Source organism: Drosophila mauritiana, chromosome 2L, assembly GCF_004382145.1.
Source record: "Drosophila mauritiana strain mau12 chromosome 2L, ASM438214v1, whole genome shotgun sequence".
Lineage (NCBI taxonomy): Eukaryota > Metazoa > Arthropoda > Insecta > Diptera > Drosophilidae > Drosophila > Drosophila mauritiana.
Genome location: NC_046667.1, coordinates 19,522,539 through 19,542,511, shown reverse-complemented (window position 1 = coordinate 19,542,511; position 19,973 = coordinate 19,522,539). Strand labels below are relative to the sequence as shown.

The window sequence follows — 19,973 nt, the reverse complement described above, 5'->3', positions numbered from 1 at the left end:
AGAGCAGACACATTGTGCTCCCTTCAGTTGTCATCTCAAATTCCAGGCATTTATTTCTAGACCTTCAACTGAATCAAAACGGTTTCGCCCACCTGAGGCAAAAGTTACTGACACCACGAAGGCATTCATTACATTAATTTTGTAGCTTTTGATCGATGGGGGCACTTGCTACTTGCTACTTTCTACTTTCCGCTTAACCAATATATGTAATTAATAATCCTGGCGAGCTAGAGTCACGGCAAACGGCGGGTAGCATTGAAAGGCATTTCATTAACAAATTGCAAGGAGCACTCAACGTGAGTTGAGTGTATCGAAGGGAATGGAATTGTGTTACTCGCTGAGACCCATAAATTGTATAAGCATTTGCATTTGGAGAAGTGCACGCCAGGTCGTCCTGAAATTACGCAAAGCGTTTCCCTGAAGGGGTTTCATTGACTTTTACATAAGCTCATATCCATATCCTTGCAAGCGATCTCCTTCCGCCCCCGTGGGCAAGTAGTTGAAAGTTTTGTCGGTGACAAAAGTATCTAAACTTAGCATCGCTGAATGGCTAATGTCATTGGCATCCGCAGTACGGTTCACTAATCGGGCCATTACTTTCCATATTTGCCCACTTTCATTGGGGGTCATGTGCAGGCGAGGGAGGAGCTCCTTCTGACAGGTGGGATAACAGCAGGACACACAATACTTTCGGTTCGCTTCCCATTTTCCCCATTTGCCATTTCCCATTGCCCAACAGAGGTCCATTGATATCGCAAGTGGATCCGCATGGAGGTGGCTTTACCATGTGGTTTTTATGCCCCAGCTACGACGAGTGTCTAGACAAGAGTGGAAATGCATTTGTGTTTGTCCAGTCGCCACATTCGGTTCACCGAAAATTACTCAAATGATTGGCAACTTCTTCTTTGGCAGCTTTACATTGAATGCATTTGGTTTGCTAACTGACTGCAAAGTCGAAATTGAAGTTTCTATCTACATCTCACTGTGCTTATTTGTCGCCATTTTGATATTTACTTTGAAGAAAGGTAATTTTATGGGATTTTGGTTAAATATACAGTGGAAAACACAGAATTAAATACAGATTTATGTGAAAGCTTATATAAAGCCTTTAAAGTGGCTAAAAATAACTAATAAAGCGATTATGTTCATTAGGCAGGTACACTGCGTCGTATTGAATAAACTTCAAATAAGAAATAAATCTATATCTATACTTATATGTCTTACTTTTCTCCTGCATTGCTGTTAGTTAGTATCCCTCGAGAAAGTTTCCTGCTTACTGACAAATCACCATCGATTGATTACCATTGGCTCGCACTCCCCGCAATTTGTCTTCCAGCTTTCGCTTTCAAATCGCCTGCAAACTTCAATTCGTTTATCTCTTCTTTGATTTTTTCAGCCACGAATCGATAGCTTAATTAAGCGTGAGAATTTCTCTGGCTTTATTAATAGGTTGCCTTGGGGTTCGGTACGTCCGCATGGAACTACTCGCACTCGGGCGGGATTATCACTGCCATCATCTGGTGGCCGCAGGTCAATTAGTCAAAATGCTGGACGGCACCTGCTCCAGCTCCGGCTCTAGCTCGTGCTCCCGTGCTGCATCCTTGGTCCAGTCCATCACCTGGTCAATATTTGCTCACTTAAACGTGCCTTAAAGTCGTTAAATCTGGCACGCCCACTTCGGATGGTCATCCCTCCCCCTTTTCGCCGATAAATGTGTAAGGTTAAAGCTAAAAATATGCTTTAAAATTTCGGAACCGAACGACAGTCTCAACCCTTTGATAACAGCTTTCCTTCAATTTCGCCTGCCGGAAAGTGTGCAACAAGTATTTTTTGCTGCCCTGCCTATAAATTAGTGTCAGCCATGATTAAATTTCCTGAGGACCTGTGGTTATCTCCGCCTGGGGGCGTGGCAAGGTCATTAAGTGGCAAGCGCTCGGCTTCCAGTGAGCTGGCTTATCACTAACAAATTGCACATACGCCATGGTTGACTTGAACTGATGACAGGCCATCGGATGCAGCTAAAATTACACATGCAGTTAGTTAAAACTGCTGACACATTTGCCTGACCCGACCTGACCATCCAGTGCCATCCAGAGCCACCCACTGCCACCCATGTGCCACGCCCCCAACGCCCTCGATGGAGCAGCAGCTGTTGGGGATGCGAATGAATTACCGTTATGAACTAAGCCGTGCGAGTGGGCGCCTTTGGGAAAGTGCGAAGCGTGTGTTATTTGCACACAAGTGCTGCCCCCTTTTTAGTGGCAAGAAGAGGGCATTTCGGCGAAAATTGTTTTTCAAATGTGCTTTAAAGTTGTTCAATGTGCTAAGATTTTTAATCAATACTACCAGAGAAAGGACACGTTCCCAATTACCGTCTTTCAAAGTGTCAAGCAGTATGCAACAATATATTATACGCACTGCTTACTTCTTGCCCATATTTCCGCTTCCGTTTCTTCATAATATCCTTATGTTATGTGCGAGATTTGAAAACGCTGTATCTCAGCTTAGAGTAGGAAAAAGGCCAAAGGAGCACCTCTTGGGCGATCCGTGTACGTTGTTGCGTGTTTGTTGACACGCTTTGCACTCGTCATAATAATAAAATGTCCCAGGTCGACCCAACACCCCATCCCCCTCCCGTGTAAGTATGTATTTTCCGAGCGCAACACGTGAACAATGGCAATTGTCTTGGCCTGACATTCTGGCACAGGTAATACTCGTACAGGTAGTGAAGATAGATGGATGAGCAGCGCTAGCTGAAAGATTATACACGCGCTTGTCGTGCTTCCTGTGCGCCGCCGTGAATGGAAGCGATGAAAGTTGGTCATATTTATGATAGCTCGTTTCTAGATTTCATTTCAAGTTGCTAACAAGGGAGTGGCACAGAGCTGAATAGAAGCAGTACCAAGTATCCGCATCAATTTAGCACACAGAGAAAATAAATCACAATAGACAGTTGCTTTATATAATTTAAAAACCATATGTCTCAGTTCTACAACTGCGATCAAAAATTTCAAGTTTTAGGGGTACGTTTAAATTACATAGCATACTTTCTAGCACCGTCTTAAGGAGCTTTTAAATTGTCGTAACCTGACGTTACATGACTTTTAAAAAAGAAAATCCAAAGGCATATTAAAAAACTGCTGCAAGAAGTTTTCAACCAAGATTGTTTGCTTTCCCTAATGATCCTGTCACCCGCTTTTGTCTTCCAGAAACCGTATCTTTTTTGCAACGCCTCAGCTTTGTTTGGGCTGTTTCGCCAAGTTTTTGATTTTCCGGCGAGCAGAATAATCCGCTTGTCAGCTTCCTGAGATTCTGGAGACTCCTTCAAGTGCTAATATGCCCATTAAAAGCCACCCACTTCGAAATGCGCAGCGCACAGACAATTGCTGTGAGTGAGTGCACACAATGAGCGCGCGGAAACTGTCACGGAAAAGGAAAAGCGGAAAAGCGAAGGCGGGGGTTGACCCAAAAAAACATTCGGCTTTTGTCGCGACTTGAGTGCATTGCCAAGGAGATGAGAGCTCGGAAAACTGGCGGATATTCATTCATATCATACACTGTTGATTCAAGACTTACAGGTTATGCACTACAAACAGACCATCAATCAACGTAGCTAATGCTGTTGTAATTAGTGCGGTCATGTTAATATTACTGGGTTTCAAATTGAATTTCCCAGAACTGACAAGCCCTGATTATATCAATGCCCGTGGCGCTCTGTTCTCATGCTCATTATGTGACAAATGGACGTTTTATTGGAATCTTATTAGCCGTTTGCATTCAGTCTATAATTGAAATAGTCACGCCCTGGGCGAATGCGCCTTCATGCCGGAAGGGATCAATTCTCGGGAAATTACGCATTTTCATTAATATGACAGTTGTGCAATGTGTGTGCTTGTCACCAATCGACAACCAATTACCAAGAAAGCCGCCTCAAATCCATATGCCACTCACTTTTGGCAAACAGTTTTCGCACTGTAAATTGAACCAAAGGCAACGATTGCTGCGCTTTAAAGGCTTTTATGCCCCAAAAAAAAAAATGGGGGCAACGCTAATGGGTGGCGGCTGAAAGTCAAAAGGCATCAGCCCTGAATGATGTGATTCAGCTGGCAACTTAAAGGGGCACAGCTGTTGCATGCTGCATATTGAAGAGCTGGCCATGAACACTCTTAACTTTCCACTTTGACGCACACGCTGGCTGAATGCCAATGCGCCTTCATTTTCCTACGCCTTTAGCCAAATTTCTAATTAATGCTGATTTAAGCAGTACTTTGTAGTTATTCATAATGTTAAAAATCCTTATAAGCAGCATATTGTTTTAAAAGATAATTAGTTCGGTTGGTCCTTCTATTAGGTATGTCCAAATGCCAATTGATGGCTTAACTAGCATATTGTTTGCAGCTCAACTCTGGTTTCGATTCCCACGAGCACTTATTGCGAACTCCTAATTAAATCTAAGTACTCGTTATCCTGCTAAGGCCTTTGTCCTTTTTTCGAAATAACACATAAACGCCTTTGATTGCGTTAACCTTTGAGGTAATTACGGATTAGCTGCTTTGACCTAAGCGATAACTATCTGACTACTGTTCCCGTAAGTAGGAGGCTCCACTTGGGCTCATAAAGAATGCATGTGGGGCAGGGCAAACAAGGAGTCGTCCGTCGTCCATCAATTGCACGACTATCCAGTGGCAATCGAAAGTGAATTGATAAATAGGCAATGAGGCCAGACGAGGCGAAGGCTTGCAAAAGACCCATCGATTTTGAGTCGAGTGGTGCGTGGGCGAGCGAATGTAATATGGCTTAAAGAGCTGGTCGTTTTGCGGCCAATACATATCCGACTTGGTCTGGCCGCAACTGTCTCATTTGCGGTCGGCACAACGCAGTTACAAAGCAATACCAAGGCTGCGGCTTTGTGGCCCAAATGTCATAGACCAGGTTCTGTTTGGACTGCTGTTGCCATCATTTCCTTGGCCAAATCGAATGTCTCGGCTGCGTCACGGATGTGTTTAATTAGTTGCATTTCATTTGGGCCAATAGAGCTCAAATTAACCACTAATACTTATCGATGGCCACTATGGAGTAATTGATATTTTCCTCTCTATTCAAACTGGATATTCAAGAAATTGTATACCAATCATGGCATCGCAGCAGCCGTACTTTGCAAATGAAATCGATGGAAATTCGCAGAATTTTTCTCATGTGGGACCTGTTACACAGTATTTATATTTGCCACATAACATAAATTCCGAATGACATTTGATGTTCGGTAAAAATTATAATACAGCTGCAAATGGTGCAGAGTGCGCAAAATGTGTTTTTCTCAATTTTCAATTTTAATACCCACGCTCCCCAGCGGCATATTGATGTTGGCCAACTCCCCTGGCTCCCCTTTTGGCCACCTCCTCCATTTTGAATGTCCTGCCAATTTTTTGATGGCCACTTTACGCCATTTTATGTGACACGCAAAGCCATCCATGAATAGTCATGACATACACTTGTTTATGGCCAAGTGTACATTGGGCTTTATTTATTTCACTCGGCTTTTAAGCTTCCCTTAAGTGGTTGTTAAGCTGTAAATATTCAACCGAATTTTTGGTGTTACATTTCAGACTAGGTTCGGTTTCGGATCAGTATGCCTTACAGAATGTAAGTCAAGGATATGATAAGAAATCCCTTCAAAAAGAGGAATTTAACTTGATATATTCACTAAGCTCTGTTATTCACATTATTTGTATTAACCTTGATATTTTGATTTCTAGAATTCTGCTGGAGAACAAGCCCTATTTCAGACGAGAAAACTAAAAAACAAGGCTTATGCGACTGATAATTAATACTCCTCCGATGCAAACAGCTTGACTAGCTTAATACAAGTCACTTGGCAGTATGTAAGTCGCCTAATGTGTTGGAAAATGCGAATGCAAATGGAGTCTACCGCCGACGGCTAAGCGTAATACCACAGTGTGTTTACAGTATTCAAATGAACATTGCTCGCCGCCAGGAGTCCATCAACAAGCGCGGAGCTCGGAGGATGCCCTTCGATGGAAATTTCTGGTTGCTGGGGAAGGGAAATGGCTGCCGTCGAATTAAGAGTAAATAAATGTGTCTTGTCCCTGCTCATTGTTTGCTTTCAATCATGCTGCAAACAGAGGGTTATGCGCGAGTCCTTACGAGTGCGAGTATGTGTGTAAACAAGGAAGTGCTCCTGATGGGCATCTTAAAGGCAGCAGTATGGAGATAAGTGCTGTTGCAGATATCACGCATACGCCGGGATGGACACGTATATAAATTCAGTGTATATGGATACGGATATGAGCTGGGCGCTAGCTCCTCTGACCAATTAATGCGAGTGCGAAATTATTCGATTGCGAGCCTGAACGTTTCTTAATTCTTTGTTAAGCTCGGTGGTTTCTCCCCGAGCCTCGTTAAGTGCCTGCGAAAATGATTTTCATTTATGCCGGGGCGTTATTTGATTTATATACGCTCTTATTTTGATGGGCATTTTCTCTGAATGAACACGAAGCCGCCTCTTTTAGGCAGTTGGTCTCGTCTGTCCCGCCTGATTTATGTATTTCTCCTAGCCCAACTTCCATTTTCAGCGCCGCTGGAAATAAATTTAAACGAAAACTGTGCCAAGTGTTACAAAAAGCGTTTTTTTTTTGCTGGGGCGTTTACACGACAGACGCCTTGAAGTAATAATGAAAAAAGCAGGAAAAAACAATTTTTGTGTGATTAAATAGCTGAAAATCGCGTTTGCATATTTAAGACATTTATTGAATTACAGGCACAATTCGCTTGGAAATTATAATTGAAAAATAATTGAGGCAGTTCAATCAATACTGGCGCATATAGCTTTGATTTTTTTTCAACTGTCAAGGCCTTATCGAAAATGGGAGAAATGGGAGAAATATATTAATACTTTCTTATTTTACCATCTGAATCAACTTGATTTTCGGTCCACTGCTTCGATGTTACCCCTTTAATACCTCATCACACTTTTACTTCGGATATAATGAGCTATTCAACCAAGCTGAAATGCTATGCAAATATTAGCCATCATTCTAGATTTAGCCGAAGGCAAGAAGCCTAAAGAAATAAAATGTATTGCGATTTCATTTAACCGCTGCCATTGCGGCAGGGAAATGAAAATATGAAAAAGTTTGAAAATTAATGAGAATATAATTGAAACATCTTCCGCCAGCTCTGCTGGGGAGAAAATAATGGCTAATTCGCTGAGAACCAATATGATGAGGTAATTGAAAGTTAATTGGGTTGGCTCGGGCCATTGAGTTTGCACTCAATGGGTATGAGCATACGTCACTAGTGCGATAAGCTATCATTCCATATCAGCTACTTGCCGTCAGAACATTTTAATATGAGAAATCTATATTCTCCCCCGCAATAAGGACACTAAACACGTTATAATCGCTACTTTATCGGGGCATTTACTGCTGTTCAACCAAAGCTAGATAACTCATTTTGGATTAGATAGGGCGCTATTTACTAACTGGATTCTATCTTTATACCCGAGTCCCGAGTGGCGACTTAATTCTGTTGACTGTTTTGGTGGGCAGGACACGTGATTTTGTCATCTAATTGAATTAATCAACTGTTCTGATGGAGGGACATTGAACCTTTGCTTGTCATTTATGTAATCAGTACTTAGGTATTTTTAAAACAAATATATGAGAAAAATTGGTCAGTCAATACGTGTCGAATTCCATTTTTTCTGTCCTAAAGTTTTTTAAAACTTTTTATACCCGGTACTCTTTGAAAAGAACGCTGCAGCCAGAATAAAGCATTTCAGAAGTATATGAAGTATAAAGTATATACATTTTTGATCAGGATCACTAGGCAAGTCCTGAACAGTCCGTCCATCTGTCCGTATGTACCTCGAGATCTGAGGAACTTTAGTGTTAAATTTTTAGTGTGTTATAATTATTATTGATATGCAATAAATATTTTGGACAAGCCCACTCCCTCTCTCTCTCTCTCTCTCTCTGAGTAACGGGTATCTGATAGTCGAGTAATTCAACAATAGCATTCTCTCTTGTTTTCTTTGTGTTTCAAAAGTACCTTTCAGTTGGACTGCTGATAAAAATAATTGTCATTTATTCGATTTCAAAACAATGCCAGGTTTTTAATTGATAAGCTCTTTCTTTTTTTTTACCATTTTCATTAAACGGTGCTACATTCTAATCAAACCCATATACCGCTTTTCGATTTATTTTGCACATGCAAAGCGAGCCAATTATTCGGAATAACAAGATTTACACGTGTTCATTTTCATTGACGATTTTATTGCTTTTATCAAGCTTTAGAAACCTGTTGAACAAATACATAACAATGCTGGAAATTGGATTGGTATTTATTCAATATATTTTTAATACTTTTCCGCCAATACGATTGATGGCCATTCCGCAGTTGAGGGAGAAGCATGCAAAGCTGGGCGAGAATGCATTGACCTCAGTCGGAACTCGTGGAAAACCCTTGAAGCAATGCGGGTGGACTAGGACCTAGTTTTTCCCTTTTCCCGGAATGATATGGAAGCATAGGACGGGAACTGGACATGCTGTGATTCATATTGAAAAATACCAATGCGCCTGATTGATTTACGGGTACGTCCGCTTCGTTGGGCCAACAACCCCGAAGGTTTTGCCAGGCTGGCTGGCTGGCCAGTCCGCATGAAAGGTGCCACCTGCCGCATTCTAGCTGCCATTGATTCTGACTGGGATAGGTGCTGGGATTCCATGAGCATGAAAACCACTGCATTTGTATCTCTAGGCGTCTATGGTGCTCATAATTAAGCTCCCTCGGCCAAATGGCTCATAAATTGATTGCGCTCTAGCTCGAAAGTTATGAGCTTCTCAAAAAGTCCGTAGTTATACCAAAAATGTTGGAAACTCGTTAGTTGGGGACGGCCATGTCTGTTGTAAGTTTGTTTTGTGCCAAGAACTTTTTGGCTAATACGAATTGCAGCATTATGTCGTCTTGTTCTGTTTAACTGATTTGTGGTTAAAGTGCAATACGAACAAGAGGGAATGGTACAGTCGAGTTCCTCGTTTATCAAATACCCTTTTCTCAGCTGGTCGGAGCTCTTTTGAAATATCAATAGAAATCGGCAAGCTATATATTAAGATCAGTAAGAAATCTAAACATTTTTGAAAGCATCTCATCGTTTCTGTCGGAATTGGCTTTGTTGATACATTTTTTGTTGATCTATCTATCTATCTATCTTTTGTTGATTCATACGGACGGACAGAGAGACTGACGGACGGACAAACGGACATGAGATAGTATCGGCTAGTGATCCTGATCAAGAGTATATAAACTTTATATATTCGGGAATGCTTTCTTTAAAAAAAAAAGAACCTGTTTATTTGAATATGTAATTTTTCCATCGCAAATGAAACTTTTCAAATGCTTTAAGCATCAACGCTTTATTAACAATTTTTAAATGGTTGGCACAGAAGTCGCCATTTCTCTTCATAATTTCGCTCGCCTAATTGGATTTATTTTTTGCATTTCCTCAAATGTCAACTTGATGATTTCAATTTGAATAATCGAGAGGAACGAAGAACAAAGTCCGTAGATTAATTTGCCAATCCGTTTGGCTGGCTCGACTAATGCGCCCGACAGCCGCCTAATTGTCTAAAACAATTTATGAGGGTCTTTCGCGCTTATTTGAGTTGGCAGTTTATAAATACTTTTGCCCTTTGGTAATTCCTCATTCAAAACGCAACGAGCTGGGCAATTAATTAGCTAATGAAATTACATTCGAGTGGCTGAAAACCTTTGGCAATACAACCTGTTGACACTTTTTTCGGAAACGTTTTCCGTTTCGTGTTTTCCCCAATTACATATCCTTTTGGTGAGCCAGTGAAAGCCGACTTTCCTGCCCTTGGGCCACATTTGCAACGTGTCGCATAATTAGGGCCAGCAAAAGTCAAAAACTTAAACGTTGTAAATTACTCATGGATTTTTCGCCGTCCGAGCCAGAGCTTAAAGTGTTTGGCTTTTGTGTTGACAAAGGCATTACATAATTGTATACTCAAAATGGGGGAAACAGGCTGCCTTTAAAGTAGCATTTCCTTCACTTTAATGAACGAGCGCTTTTTAATTAGTTCTTTAAAATCTAGAACAATGGGTAACAAATGGCTTTTCCCAGCGACATATAGGACCTTTCAAATATAAGCGCTAAAATATAGTTTCGACCTTTTGGTACTAATAAGCTTATGGCATCAGCTTTTATGAGCTGTCGAAATTTATTTCAAATAAAATGCCGTGATTTGCATTGGCGAAATGGCACCATGAATCAGATGGAAACAGACCACAGAGAATCCGGTGAGGATGTAGCCAATAAGTCATGGTTAGTTCGTGGCCCATAAACAGCAAATAGAAACATATTGCACGCGTGTGCACTGTTCGATTTTGTCGCCGACTGCACATTGCGTACACGCCACGTTGGCCAAAGCTCATTAGAGCCGGCCGTTGTTTTTAAATGGGCGTGTGAAGACCGCCCCCTTTTCGCTGTGGCCGAAGGACTTCTATCACGGCTGTAGAGAGTTCGTCAGCTCATCAAACTGATTTAATGGCGGGGCACGTGCAACCAATTAAAATAGTTTACCAGCTAAGCAATTATGGCAATTACGGGAATTCTTGCTAACTAACTATGACCACGTGTTCTTCGATCAAAATCTTGACCAACTAGATTATGTGTCTGAGTGAAGTTCACTGATATGTGACATGTGCACCGTGGACTGGAATTAAGTCCGAAATGTCACCCCAATTGGCCATAAAGTGCGGAGAAGCAATCTTGAAGCTGAAAGCCAGAAAGGCGACACAAATTCTAGCCAATTCTCTACCATATTTACTTATCACATTCGAACGGCACAGAGAAAGCAGCGAAGGGCCAACAAAGAAATTGTATGGTATCTGGCGGAAATGAAGGATGGGACAGGAAGGGGCATCAAATTACTTGGCTTGGTCGCAAAGTGGCTAATTTCAGGCTTGGCTGGCATGGGCGTGGCCGTTCGGAGGCGGTCTAAGCCAATTTGCGGAGTATTGTGCACTTTATAAATAGTTGAGATGTTGTTTTGGACTTTTCGAGTGCTCAAGATTTATTTATTCGGGATTTGTGTGCTGATAAAGTGCGTTAACAGCAGTCCTTGGGCGGGATTTGAGGGGATTAAGTTCTCTTGACATATTTAAAATAAATATTTATGCATCTCCTGCTTGCCACTTGCTACACATTTGATGGGATTTAAGCTTGCACCGTGAGAATAATTCTGCAAAATGTCGCATTATACTAAGAAACCCTAAGAAATCTTATTAAAAGCTACTATATATTTGCATAATCTAGTGGAATTTATGGTTTTAAGGACAAATTGAATTGGTAATAGTTCTAAAAACCCAGGGCACACTTTGCCAGTTAGTCCTGGGCATCCATCACAGATGTTTGCACACTACCTACATTGAATAATTCACTCGAAATGATGCCCCCTTCTTACTGTCTATCCTTTCTGGTTACCCTTTTCTCAGCCATTTTAGCCATGCTGGCGCTTCCTGACAGCCAGGAGCCAGTTGAGAATGTAATAAAGAGCTCACAATTTATGGCACCTTTCCAGGAGTGGCAGCATTTTGCAAGATGGGACTAAACCCTGTCACCTGTTCTGGGAAGGAGGAGACAAGCGGAGTTCAAAGGTAAACTGTTGGCACCTGTTGATGGCCACCTGTCATCTTTGCATACTCTAGCATTTTTGGATTTGGTTGAAAACAATGTGTGGATTTGTCGTCGGCTCAACAATTAAATGGGACATTTGTTGTCCGGCCTAATATCATAATCTAGTTGGATACAAAATGTGTAACTATTAATTTCATTACCTTTTGTCTTGGGCCTTCTTGGGCCAGTTTAATTTGGCGGAAAATTGCAGGGGCAGCTAATTAGGTTTGGCTAGGCAGGATAAAATATTTGACAGGTACCGCCCTCATTTGACCCAACCGCCAACGCAATGGAGATGCCTCATTCTTTTCCTCTGTGGCTTTTCTGTGCGAGCATGTTATTGTGTCAACGTCTTCGTTTCATTGTTTTCATTTGTTTCGGATTGGCTCTGCGATTGCTGGCCTGTGGGTGCCCCAAATTGTGGCATTGACACTCGCCGGAAGCCAAGGAAAAACATTTGCCGACGGCTTCTGATCGGCCCGACATTTCTGTCTGGCATTTGTAAATCGGTTTTCACCCGCGGACCGGGCCTCAAAATTTATTGTTGACTTGCCAACTCAAATCAATAACGCTCATACACACATATGTGGTTTCAATTAAATTTGAATAAATTCGATACGCTGCGAATCAAACTTTCTGACAGGATAAATTACCTGAGGAGCAAGAATAGAACACAATTCTAATGAAGATTATATATTTTTAAGGAATTACCGGGGTCCTCTGATGTTTTATGGAATTCAAGTTGTTGTGTTATTTATTTTCAGCCACATGCTCGTATATTTAGCAAAGCTTAAGTGTTCGATCAAAACAGATTAATATTAAATCACTGTTTTGTTAAATTCCGCGTAACTCGCTTAAATATGCACACATGCTTACCTACATTGTAAACTTTAAAATATTTATTCGCCGCAATCTCCTTTACATGTAATTAAATTAGCTAAGCCTCGCAAATGTGTCGACATTAATTCGAAAATGTCATCAGTTTAATTAATGCAATTTCCGATGCTATATTGTGGTGAGCCTGGTTCCGCCTCACCTGTTGGAATTATTTATGCAAATTGAAAGGCCAACAAATGCTGGCAACGGATGTGTGTGATAGGCGGAAACGGATGACAAATGTTTTAATAACCTAACTTGGCCAAGTGAGCATGTTGACTTAAGTGTGAGCTCTTGACGTAACTGGTTCGCTATTTTTGCCCAATCCAAGGAGATGGGTGGTAAATAACCAAGTGAAAAATTAAAAATTAAGAAGCAGCCTAGCAACATATCAGCTCAAAGGGACAGCCAGTGGAACAAGGAAAAACGCTCAGTTTGCATAGTGAATGAAAAAGTTTCGGAACAATTCGTGTCGTTTGTTCTGCAAAAAGCGATGTCCTGCTTTGAAACTATTTTAGTCAACTTAAAGTTTTAATCGAATAAAGTTATGGGTGTAGCATGAAATATATTTGACTTAAAAATGCAGCCATAAGAAGGTAATTAATGAAAATGTGTGGACGCATTAAGTTCACATTGTCAATATTTTATAATCTGGATCTGATTCCTTAATTGGCACGCAATTTAAATGTTTACATGTCAGTTACGCCTGGCAATGTTAAGCAATGTATCTCTTTGATTACGTTTTTTTATAATTACATGTGTATTTCAACACCATTTTGTTTGTCTTTAAATAGTTACAAATGTCACGGATAATTCCTTTGTAATGATATTTATCAAGCGGCTTACAGGTGTTGTTAGCTCACTTATTTTTACCACCATTTCAAAGTCCCTGTGCAGATTATCATGCACGAGGGGCGTGCTCAATCTGACACGCGAATTTGTTAAAATTACTTGGCTTCAGTCTTGCAATTTCATTCGCTTCTTTCACTTCCGTTTCCGCTTTTTGTTGAAAGTTATCGCCATGCTGCGGCATCCCCACAATACCTAAAATTTTGATCTATCAAGGAAAAGCAATCTTAATTTGTTGTTTGGCTTGCCTGCTTTTTTGATAATGGCGAAATGCTACCAACCTGGAATATTCTTATTTTTTAGGCTTTTCACAGCTCTTAGTAAAATTCGTAGTTTATGTCTAATTTGTTCCACCTAACCCGTTCAAGTAAAGTAACTGATGGGGTTTTAAGAACCCTTGCCACAAATCATATAAAAGGTCTAAAAAATAGCTCGATGAAAGCCGATTAGACCTTGTTTCTTACACTGACCCGAAGAGTTGTAAGAAGGTTTTATGCCAGACTTGAACAACACAGTCGAAAAAAGTTGATTGACAATTATTGGTATTTTATGAGTTTTGTTTAACAAAGTAGCTGATGTCGTTTTGATACGGGTGACGAGGGTCCTTTGTTGACATTAGGCGTACATCGATTGTACGAAAAGCGAACATGATTCATGGTTACTACTGACTTAATATATAAAAGATTCCGTTTTGGCGGAAAGACATGTATATGTGTATCACATACGACCATGGTAACGAAAGGGCGTTCATTAAAATTAAGTGTCACAAGATTTCTGAAATTCCTTTCAAAATGTTTTTTAGAAAAGCTTCAAGCCGGAAGTGAAATGTTTAAGTGTAGTAAACATATGTTATTCGCCGTAATTTGGATATAACTTCAAAAATAAATTTTTTTTTATGTACTATTAGTCTTTTTAACTTACCTGCACTTCAATATAACAACTCGCGTTCACGCAAATATTTTTTTTAATTTAAAGTGGAAACTTTATTAACTTATTCAAGAGAATTGTCTTTTTCTGTATAAGATTTCTTTAGAATGCAAGCACTGCTTTAACTGGATTTTACATTTCACAATGTCCGAATTTCAAGGGAAAGTGCCTTAAAAAGTTTTTCAATTAAGTTTGGAATTCGGCCCAATGAGAGCACGAAAATGTATGCCACGCTTTTTGCAACTGAAAGTTAACTAAATGTTTGACAACTGGCCAAACGATGAGCTCAGAATCACAAAAAATGGAGTTGAAAACTGGGTTTTTTGAAACTCTCTGTTCGGTTAGCCGTTTCAAGGTTGATTGGTTGGTGTTAAGTTGAGATTCCTTCGAAGCGCGCCGAACGAATGCAACGGCCACGAGGAAAACGACTTGCTTTATAGCCAGCCGTAAAAGCCGAATTCCTCCCGAAACCCCACGAAGTTGATGATGTCGGCATGTGGCAGGCATTTCAACTTCAACTGGTTGCTCCTGTTGCTTCTTCAATCAAAAGCTTTCCCTGCTAGCCGGCTACCCGAGGTTTGAGTCCTCGCTAATGGAGAACACTTTGCCGCCCACGCATTTTATACCCTCATTTGTGGATTGAAGTGGGAGTATTGGGATCGGCCAGCAGTTTGTTCAAGCGATTATATGTTTGCATACGTATTACTGATCGAGGAACTCATTGAATCCATTTTGAGCACTCTGATCCTGGTACGGATCAGATCCCATCTAAAAGAATATTTAATTTTTATGATGATAATGAGTATAGAGTATCCCCTAGTCGACTTCCGCTAAGCTAAGCTTCCATCCACTTTTGTTGCCCATCCTGTTGTTGTTGCAGTGACGTCAGCGGGTCGGGGACGCACTGATTTAAAGCTGTGCTAGCTGCCTGCCATTCGCTGGAATCTGAATTGGCCAAGTTGTTGTAGAGCTGGTCACCTACGCACACATATCGGTAGGCGGCGCCTACGCTGGGATAGCGAAAGCTAAAGTCAGCCAGGATATAGATATTCAGATATTTTGGCCTTTATTCGCTCATATTTGTAATCTGCCATGCGGGTTGCTTACCCCGGACCGCATGTCCCCTTCTTGAATTTCATCTTGCAGCTGTATTTACTTTTCACTTTTGACAAGCTGTCTCTTAATGAGCAATGAAATAGCCTAACAGGAAAAACAATATGGGGTTGAGCCCTCTGATTGCGGTTAACATTGTATATGCGTCATTTGGTCCAAGCGAAAATGGATATGGCTTATTAGAGCCTTGCAATAAAGCTTAAAATATTTCCTAAAAAGCATTTCGAATTTTAAATGATGATAATGATTCCATATCTCTGTCTTCTTGGAAATGCCAATAGCTGAGTAATGGTAACTAACAATCGCAACACGCCACTATACTTGAAACCAAAAAGAATGCTAAGTGGACCCAAATAGTTGCTATCGACATCTTATCGTCGGCTACTAACCTAAAATTGTTAACAGAATTGTTTTGTTTACTGTGATGATAATGATAAGATCAAAATACACTAGTTTATAACGTTTACATGCTAGTGCTAAAAGTTTAAAAATATTAGCAAATTCCCATTTCTTTGTGGTATAGTGTTGTAAGAAAATTGATAACCCACTTGTATAAATACACATAGATCAGCTGACCACCACTTTAGTTTCGATTCATTCGTCAAAAAAGTAACTTAAAAGTTAAGATCGAAACCAAGATGGCCTCCAGCACAAAGGACGGAATTACCATAAGGACCATGACAAAAGAGGACTACCCCAGTGTAAAAGCATTCATGAAAGACGACTTTTTCCAGTCAGAGCCACTGTGCCAGTCTAGTGGCGAGAAGGTTCAAAGTCAAAATGAGAAGGAGAACGATGAGTATCACCTGTCGATGATTGCTCAGGGCACGTGTTTGGTGGCCATCGATGAGAACAATGGTGGCAGATTGGTGGGACTGGTACTGGCTGGTGCCCAGTATCCCGAGGACTTGGAGAAGCATCGCATTGAGGCAGAGTCCATGGAGCAGAACTTTTGGGCTCGCGTATGCATAATGCTATCTAAAATTGAACGGGAGGCCAACCTCTTTGAGCGCTTCGGCATCTCGAAGCTGCTCTACTCCCACATTACCAGTGTCGATGCGTCGATGAGGGGCAAAGGACTGGGATCACGACTGGCTGCCACCTTGATGGAGGTGGGTCGAGCTAAAGGATTTCCCGCAATGGTGGCCTACTGCACGAGCTTCTACTCCGCCCGCCAAAAGGAGTCACTGGGGATGAAGTGCGTCCATTCGCTGACCTACGCCGACTACAAGGACGATCAAGGACGACCGATCTTTACACCCGCAGAACCACACACTATGGCTCGAGTTATGGTCATCAAACTGTGATTATTAATGCTTAATACAAAAATGTGACGTAAGGAAGATGATTAAATCAATAAATAATTTTAAATAAATACCCGTTATATGACGAAAATCAACCATATAAAGTATTTAGTAGATTTCAAAGTGTAACACATGATTTGCGTTTTAATTTTTGTAATTTTTTTAAACCAAAATAAAAACTTTTATAAAAGTTAATGTCGAGTTCATCGATTATCAGAAAGCTATTGCTTTAAATATTCCAAGCGAGTGCAAATAAACAAATAAAGTAATCAAAACAGTGATCGTATGATAGTTTGAAGTGGGTTGGGGGCGTTAAAGTCGCCGTGGGAACATTTTGAAAGAAACGTGCCTGCGTTGGCAACAGAATGCTCTTGAGATCTAACAAGGTTAAATCGGACAAACAGAGGAACGGACATGGCCAGATCGAATCGGATATTGTTCCTGGTCAAGAATGTATTTTCTTTATGGAGTCGGAAAGTTATTCTGCTATCTCTATATTTTTCAACTAATTCAGCCTTTTACTCTACACGTATATCTACTTACTTCCATATTTACACAATACTTCCTACATTTTGTCTACATGTATGTTTAAGCTAAACAACATTTTTACATCAGTTTTTAGTTTACATTCTTTTCACTCTGTTTTTATTTGTCACAACTAAAAGCTTTTTGTATTTATTATTAGAAGAAGCTTTAATCTTGGATTTTGGACTTCCTATAATATGAAGATATTTATTATTGTAAATAATATTTATCTTAAGTTCAATTGAACAAAGCATAGTTGTGTAGTGCTACTAATACAAAACACAATTTGAAAAAATACTAATTCCTAAGAAAATTAGCGAAAATTACACCCCTCTAAATAAGGGTTTTCTCATCTCTTTCCCTTTAACCAATAACTCTTAAATTAAAACAAAAATATATTAAAAAAATAGGCGTTGAAAGGGATTAAAAAGTTTAATTTTAGTTTGCATTGGATAATTGGTTTTTAAAAGCTTTTTTAAGCAAACTTTTCAAAATAACTAACAAATAGATGATAAATATGGATCATCTAGTTCTTCATGTAGCGCTGCAATTTTTTTTTTTAAACCAGATTTGTAATTTTCTCATTCTGCTTAATATGTTTTCAGAAACAACAACATCTTTTCCTCAGTTTAGCTTACAATTATTATAAAAGTTATTTATTGCTTTTGTACTGTCAAGGTGATTCGCTTATAAAAATTAAAGTGTTTCCAGCCAGATGTCGGTACATCTGAAGCTATCTTGTGGTGCGAAAGGCCAGTGGGTGAAGTGGTCACCGTTTCAACAGTTTACACCCACTTTGATTTTATCACTTGGCCGTAGGCTTCCTCCACCTAAGCCAACTAGCCAAAAAAATGCACTCAAGAGCCGTTGGATATCAATTAAAGGCATACTCTAAGCCAACGATCATAACTTGACGGCTCAATTAGCCTACACCTACAAGTTGTTGGGAAGGTGTGAAAAATCACATGGAAGCGGGATTAATTGAAAACCCATTACTCCCATGGAACCACCAGGATGGGACCGTCGTTAACCATGATTTGCTGGCCGTGCAACAGGCGAAGGCCTCGTTACGTGCCATTCCCATTGCTATACGTAGTATATTCCTAGATTCCTGCTCCTGCTGGGCGATGGGCGATGGGACCCCGTGGATAATGATAATTTCGCATGACGCTTTCCGCTTTCCGCTCGACTGACGCTGTTGTAAAATTTTATCGCCGAAACATGACGGGCAAATCAATTTTTATTATTTTATCGTCATCGACGCCTGCTAAGCGGCTTCAAGAATCTTCATCGCGCGGAGGCGAGACTTTTGTGCGAGTGCCGCAGAAATCTGTAAGACATCTCTAACTAAGCCCAATCGTCGGGGGAAAGGACGCCCGGCAACCTGGTAACATCCCGGCCTAGTAGACTCCCGCCAGAACAATAGAACCCACTTGGGTCGCCCGCCACTCCGGCCGCAACAATGCGCTAAATCATTATCAGTAATTATGCATTGTGCGCCCCCTGACAATGCAACTCATCTGGGAGGATGTATGGGGTCGCCGACTGCCGACTGTCTTTCTGAATGCGCTTTCCATTTATTTTTGCATTTCATTTTCCCCTTGTTTTGTGCACACATTTATGATTGATTTCGCTGATTGCAGTTGGCCTTGAGCTGGCCTTGTTCTATTAATAGGCCCGCCAATCCTTTCGGCCGCGTCCTCCCACCTCATCATCATCAGGTGGTTTCCTCAAACACCTCCGCTGGTGTTCGCCCGGAGCTGCATAATTGATGTGCTTCGGGCAAGCGTTTTATGCAATTAAACAAGCTGCTAATGCCATTTGCAGATGCCTCAAAGTAAACCACAGTCTGGGGAAGGAAAATAGGGGCCACGACGTTGTCCTATTTGGCAAGTAATTTCCAAATTAAGTGATAACCCAGAAGAGGGGCAAAAGCCGAGGAGGTGCGCCTCATAAATCACTCAACTGTTGCTCAAAAGATGGTTGGCGTACTCCTGAGGGCTTTTGGGGGGAGCCAAGCTGGGAGGGACTGGGAGCCAAGCGATCGAAAGCCCTAATCTTTAACAGACTGGGCTTCTTTGGCCATAAGCTGGATAATAATAGGTTGCACGGGTAGATATTAAAGTTCTGTTGACTTCATTAAGGTGCACTCTGTCACTTAAATCCATTAACAAGCAATATAAGAAAAGCTATTTGCATATTAAATAAATTCAATTATATATTTAATGTATATTTATATACACATAGAATATTTTTAAATTTAGTTTTGATTAATTATCAAAAAAACTGATAAGCCTAACTATTTGAAATAAGTAAAGATATTTTTTGGATAAAGTATTGGATCCTTGCTTATGATCGGACTATTACTTGGTTCTGGACAAACAGAGGTACTTCACTCCACTATCTTAAGTAAACTTGTATCTTATATTTTTCCTGAGTGCAACATTGACGTTCCAGGGTAATAAATTAAGCTGCATTTGGCTATTTTTGTGGTCATTAGGCAAGACTGCAGTTTGTCTGTTTTTGGACTTGGGCCTATAAGCGATGGGCAGTCGGCCATCGACCATCGACCATCGACCATCTTCCCAGTTGGCCAGAACTGAGCCGTAGAACCTGCAGAGCGATGCAGGCCACTATCTGCCACAAGTTTTAATGAAGTCTCG

At 40.7% G+C, this 19,973-nt stretch overlaps 2 protein-coding genes across 2 annotated transcripts in view; one reads left to right on the top strand and one right to left on the bottom strand.

The window, feature by feature from the left end:
* Positions 1–14,761, bottom strand: part of LOC117150624 (short neuropeptide F) — a 28,847-nt gene extending 14,086 nt beyond the window's left edge. Inside the window, exon 1 of the mRNA XM_033317594.1 lies at positions 14,363–14,761. The gene's annotated coding sequence lies outside the window, so the exon portion shown is untranslated. The remainder of the gene's footprint in view (positions 1–14,362) is intronic.
* A 1,321-nt stretch (positions 14,762–16,082) lies between these two features.
* Positions 16,083–16,924, top strand: LOC117146035 (dopamine N-acetyltransferase). The gene has a single exon (XM_033311970.1). The coding sequence runs from the start codon at positions 16,120–16,122 to the stop codon at positions 16,786–16,788; it is 669 nt and encodes a 222-aa protein (XP_033167861.1). The 5' UTR covers positions 16,083–16,119; the 3' UTR covers positions 16,789–16,924.
* Positions 16,925–19,973: the final 3,049 nt, after the last annotated feature.

Bases quoted from the DNA above. Each gene is read 5' to 3' on its own strand.
- LOC117146035 (XM_033311970.1), top strand. From the start codon at position 16,120: ATGGCCTCCAGCACAAAGGACGGAATTACCATAAGGACCATGACAAAA.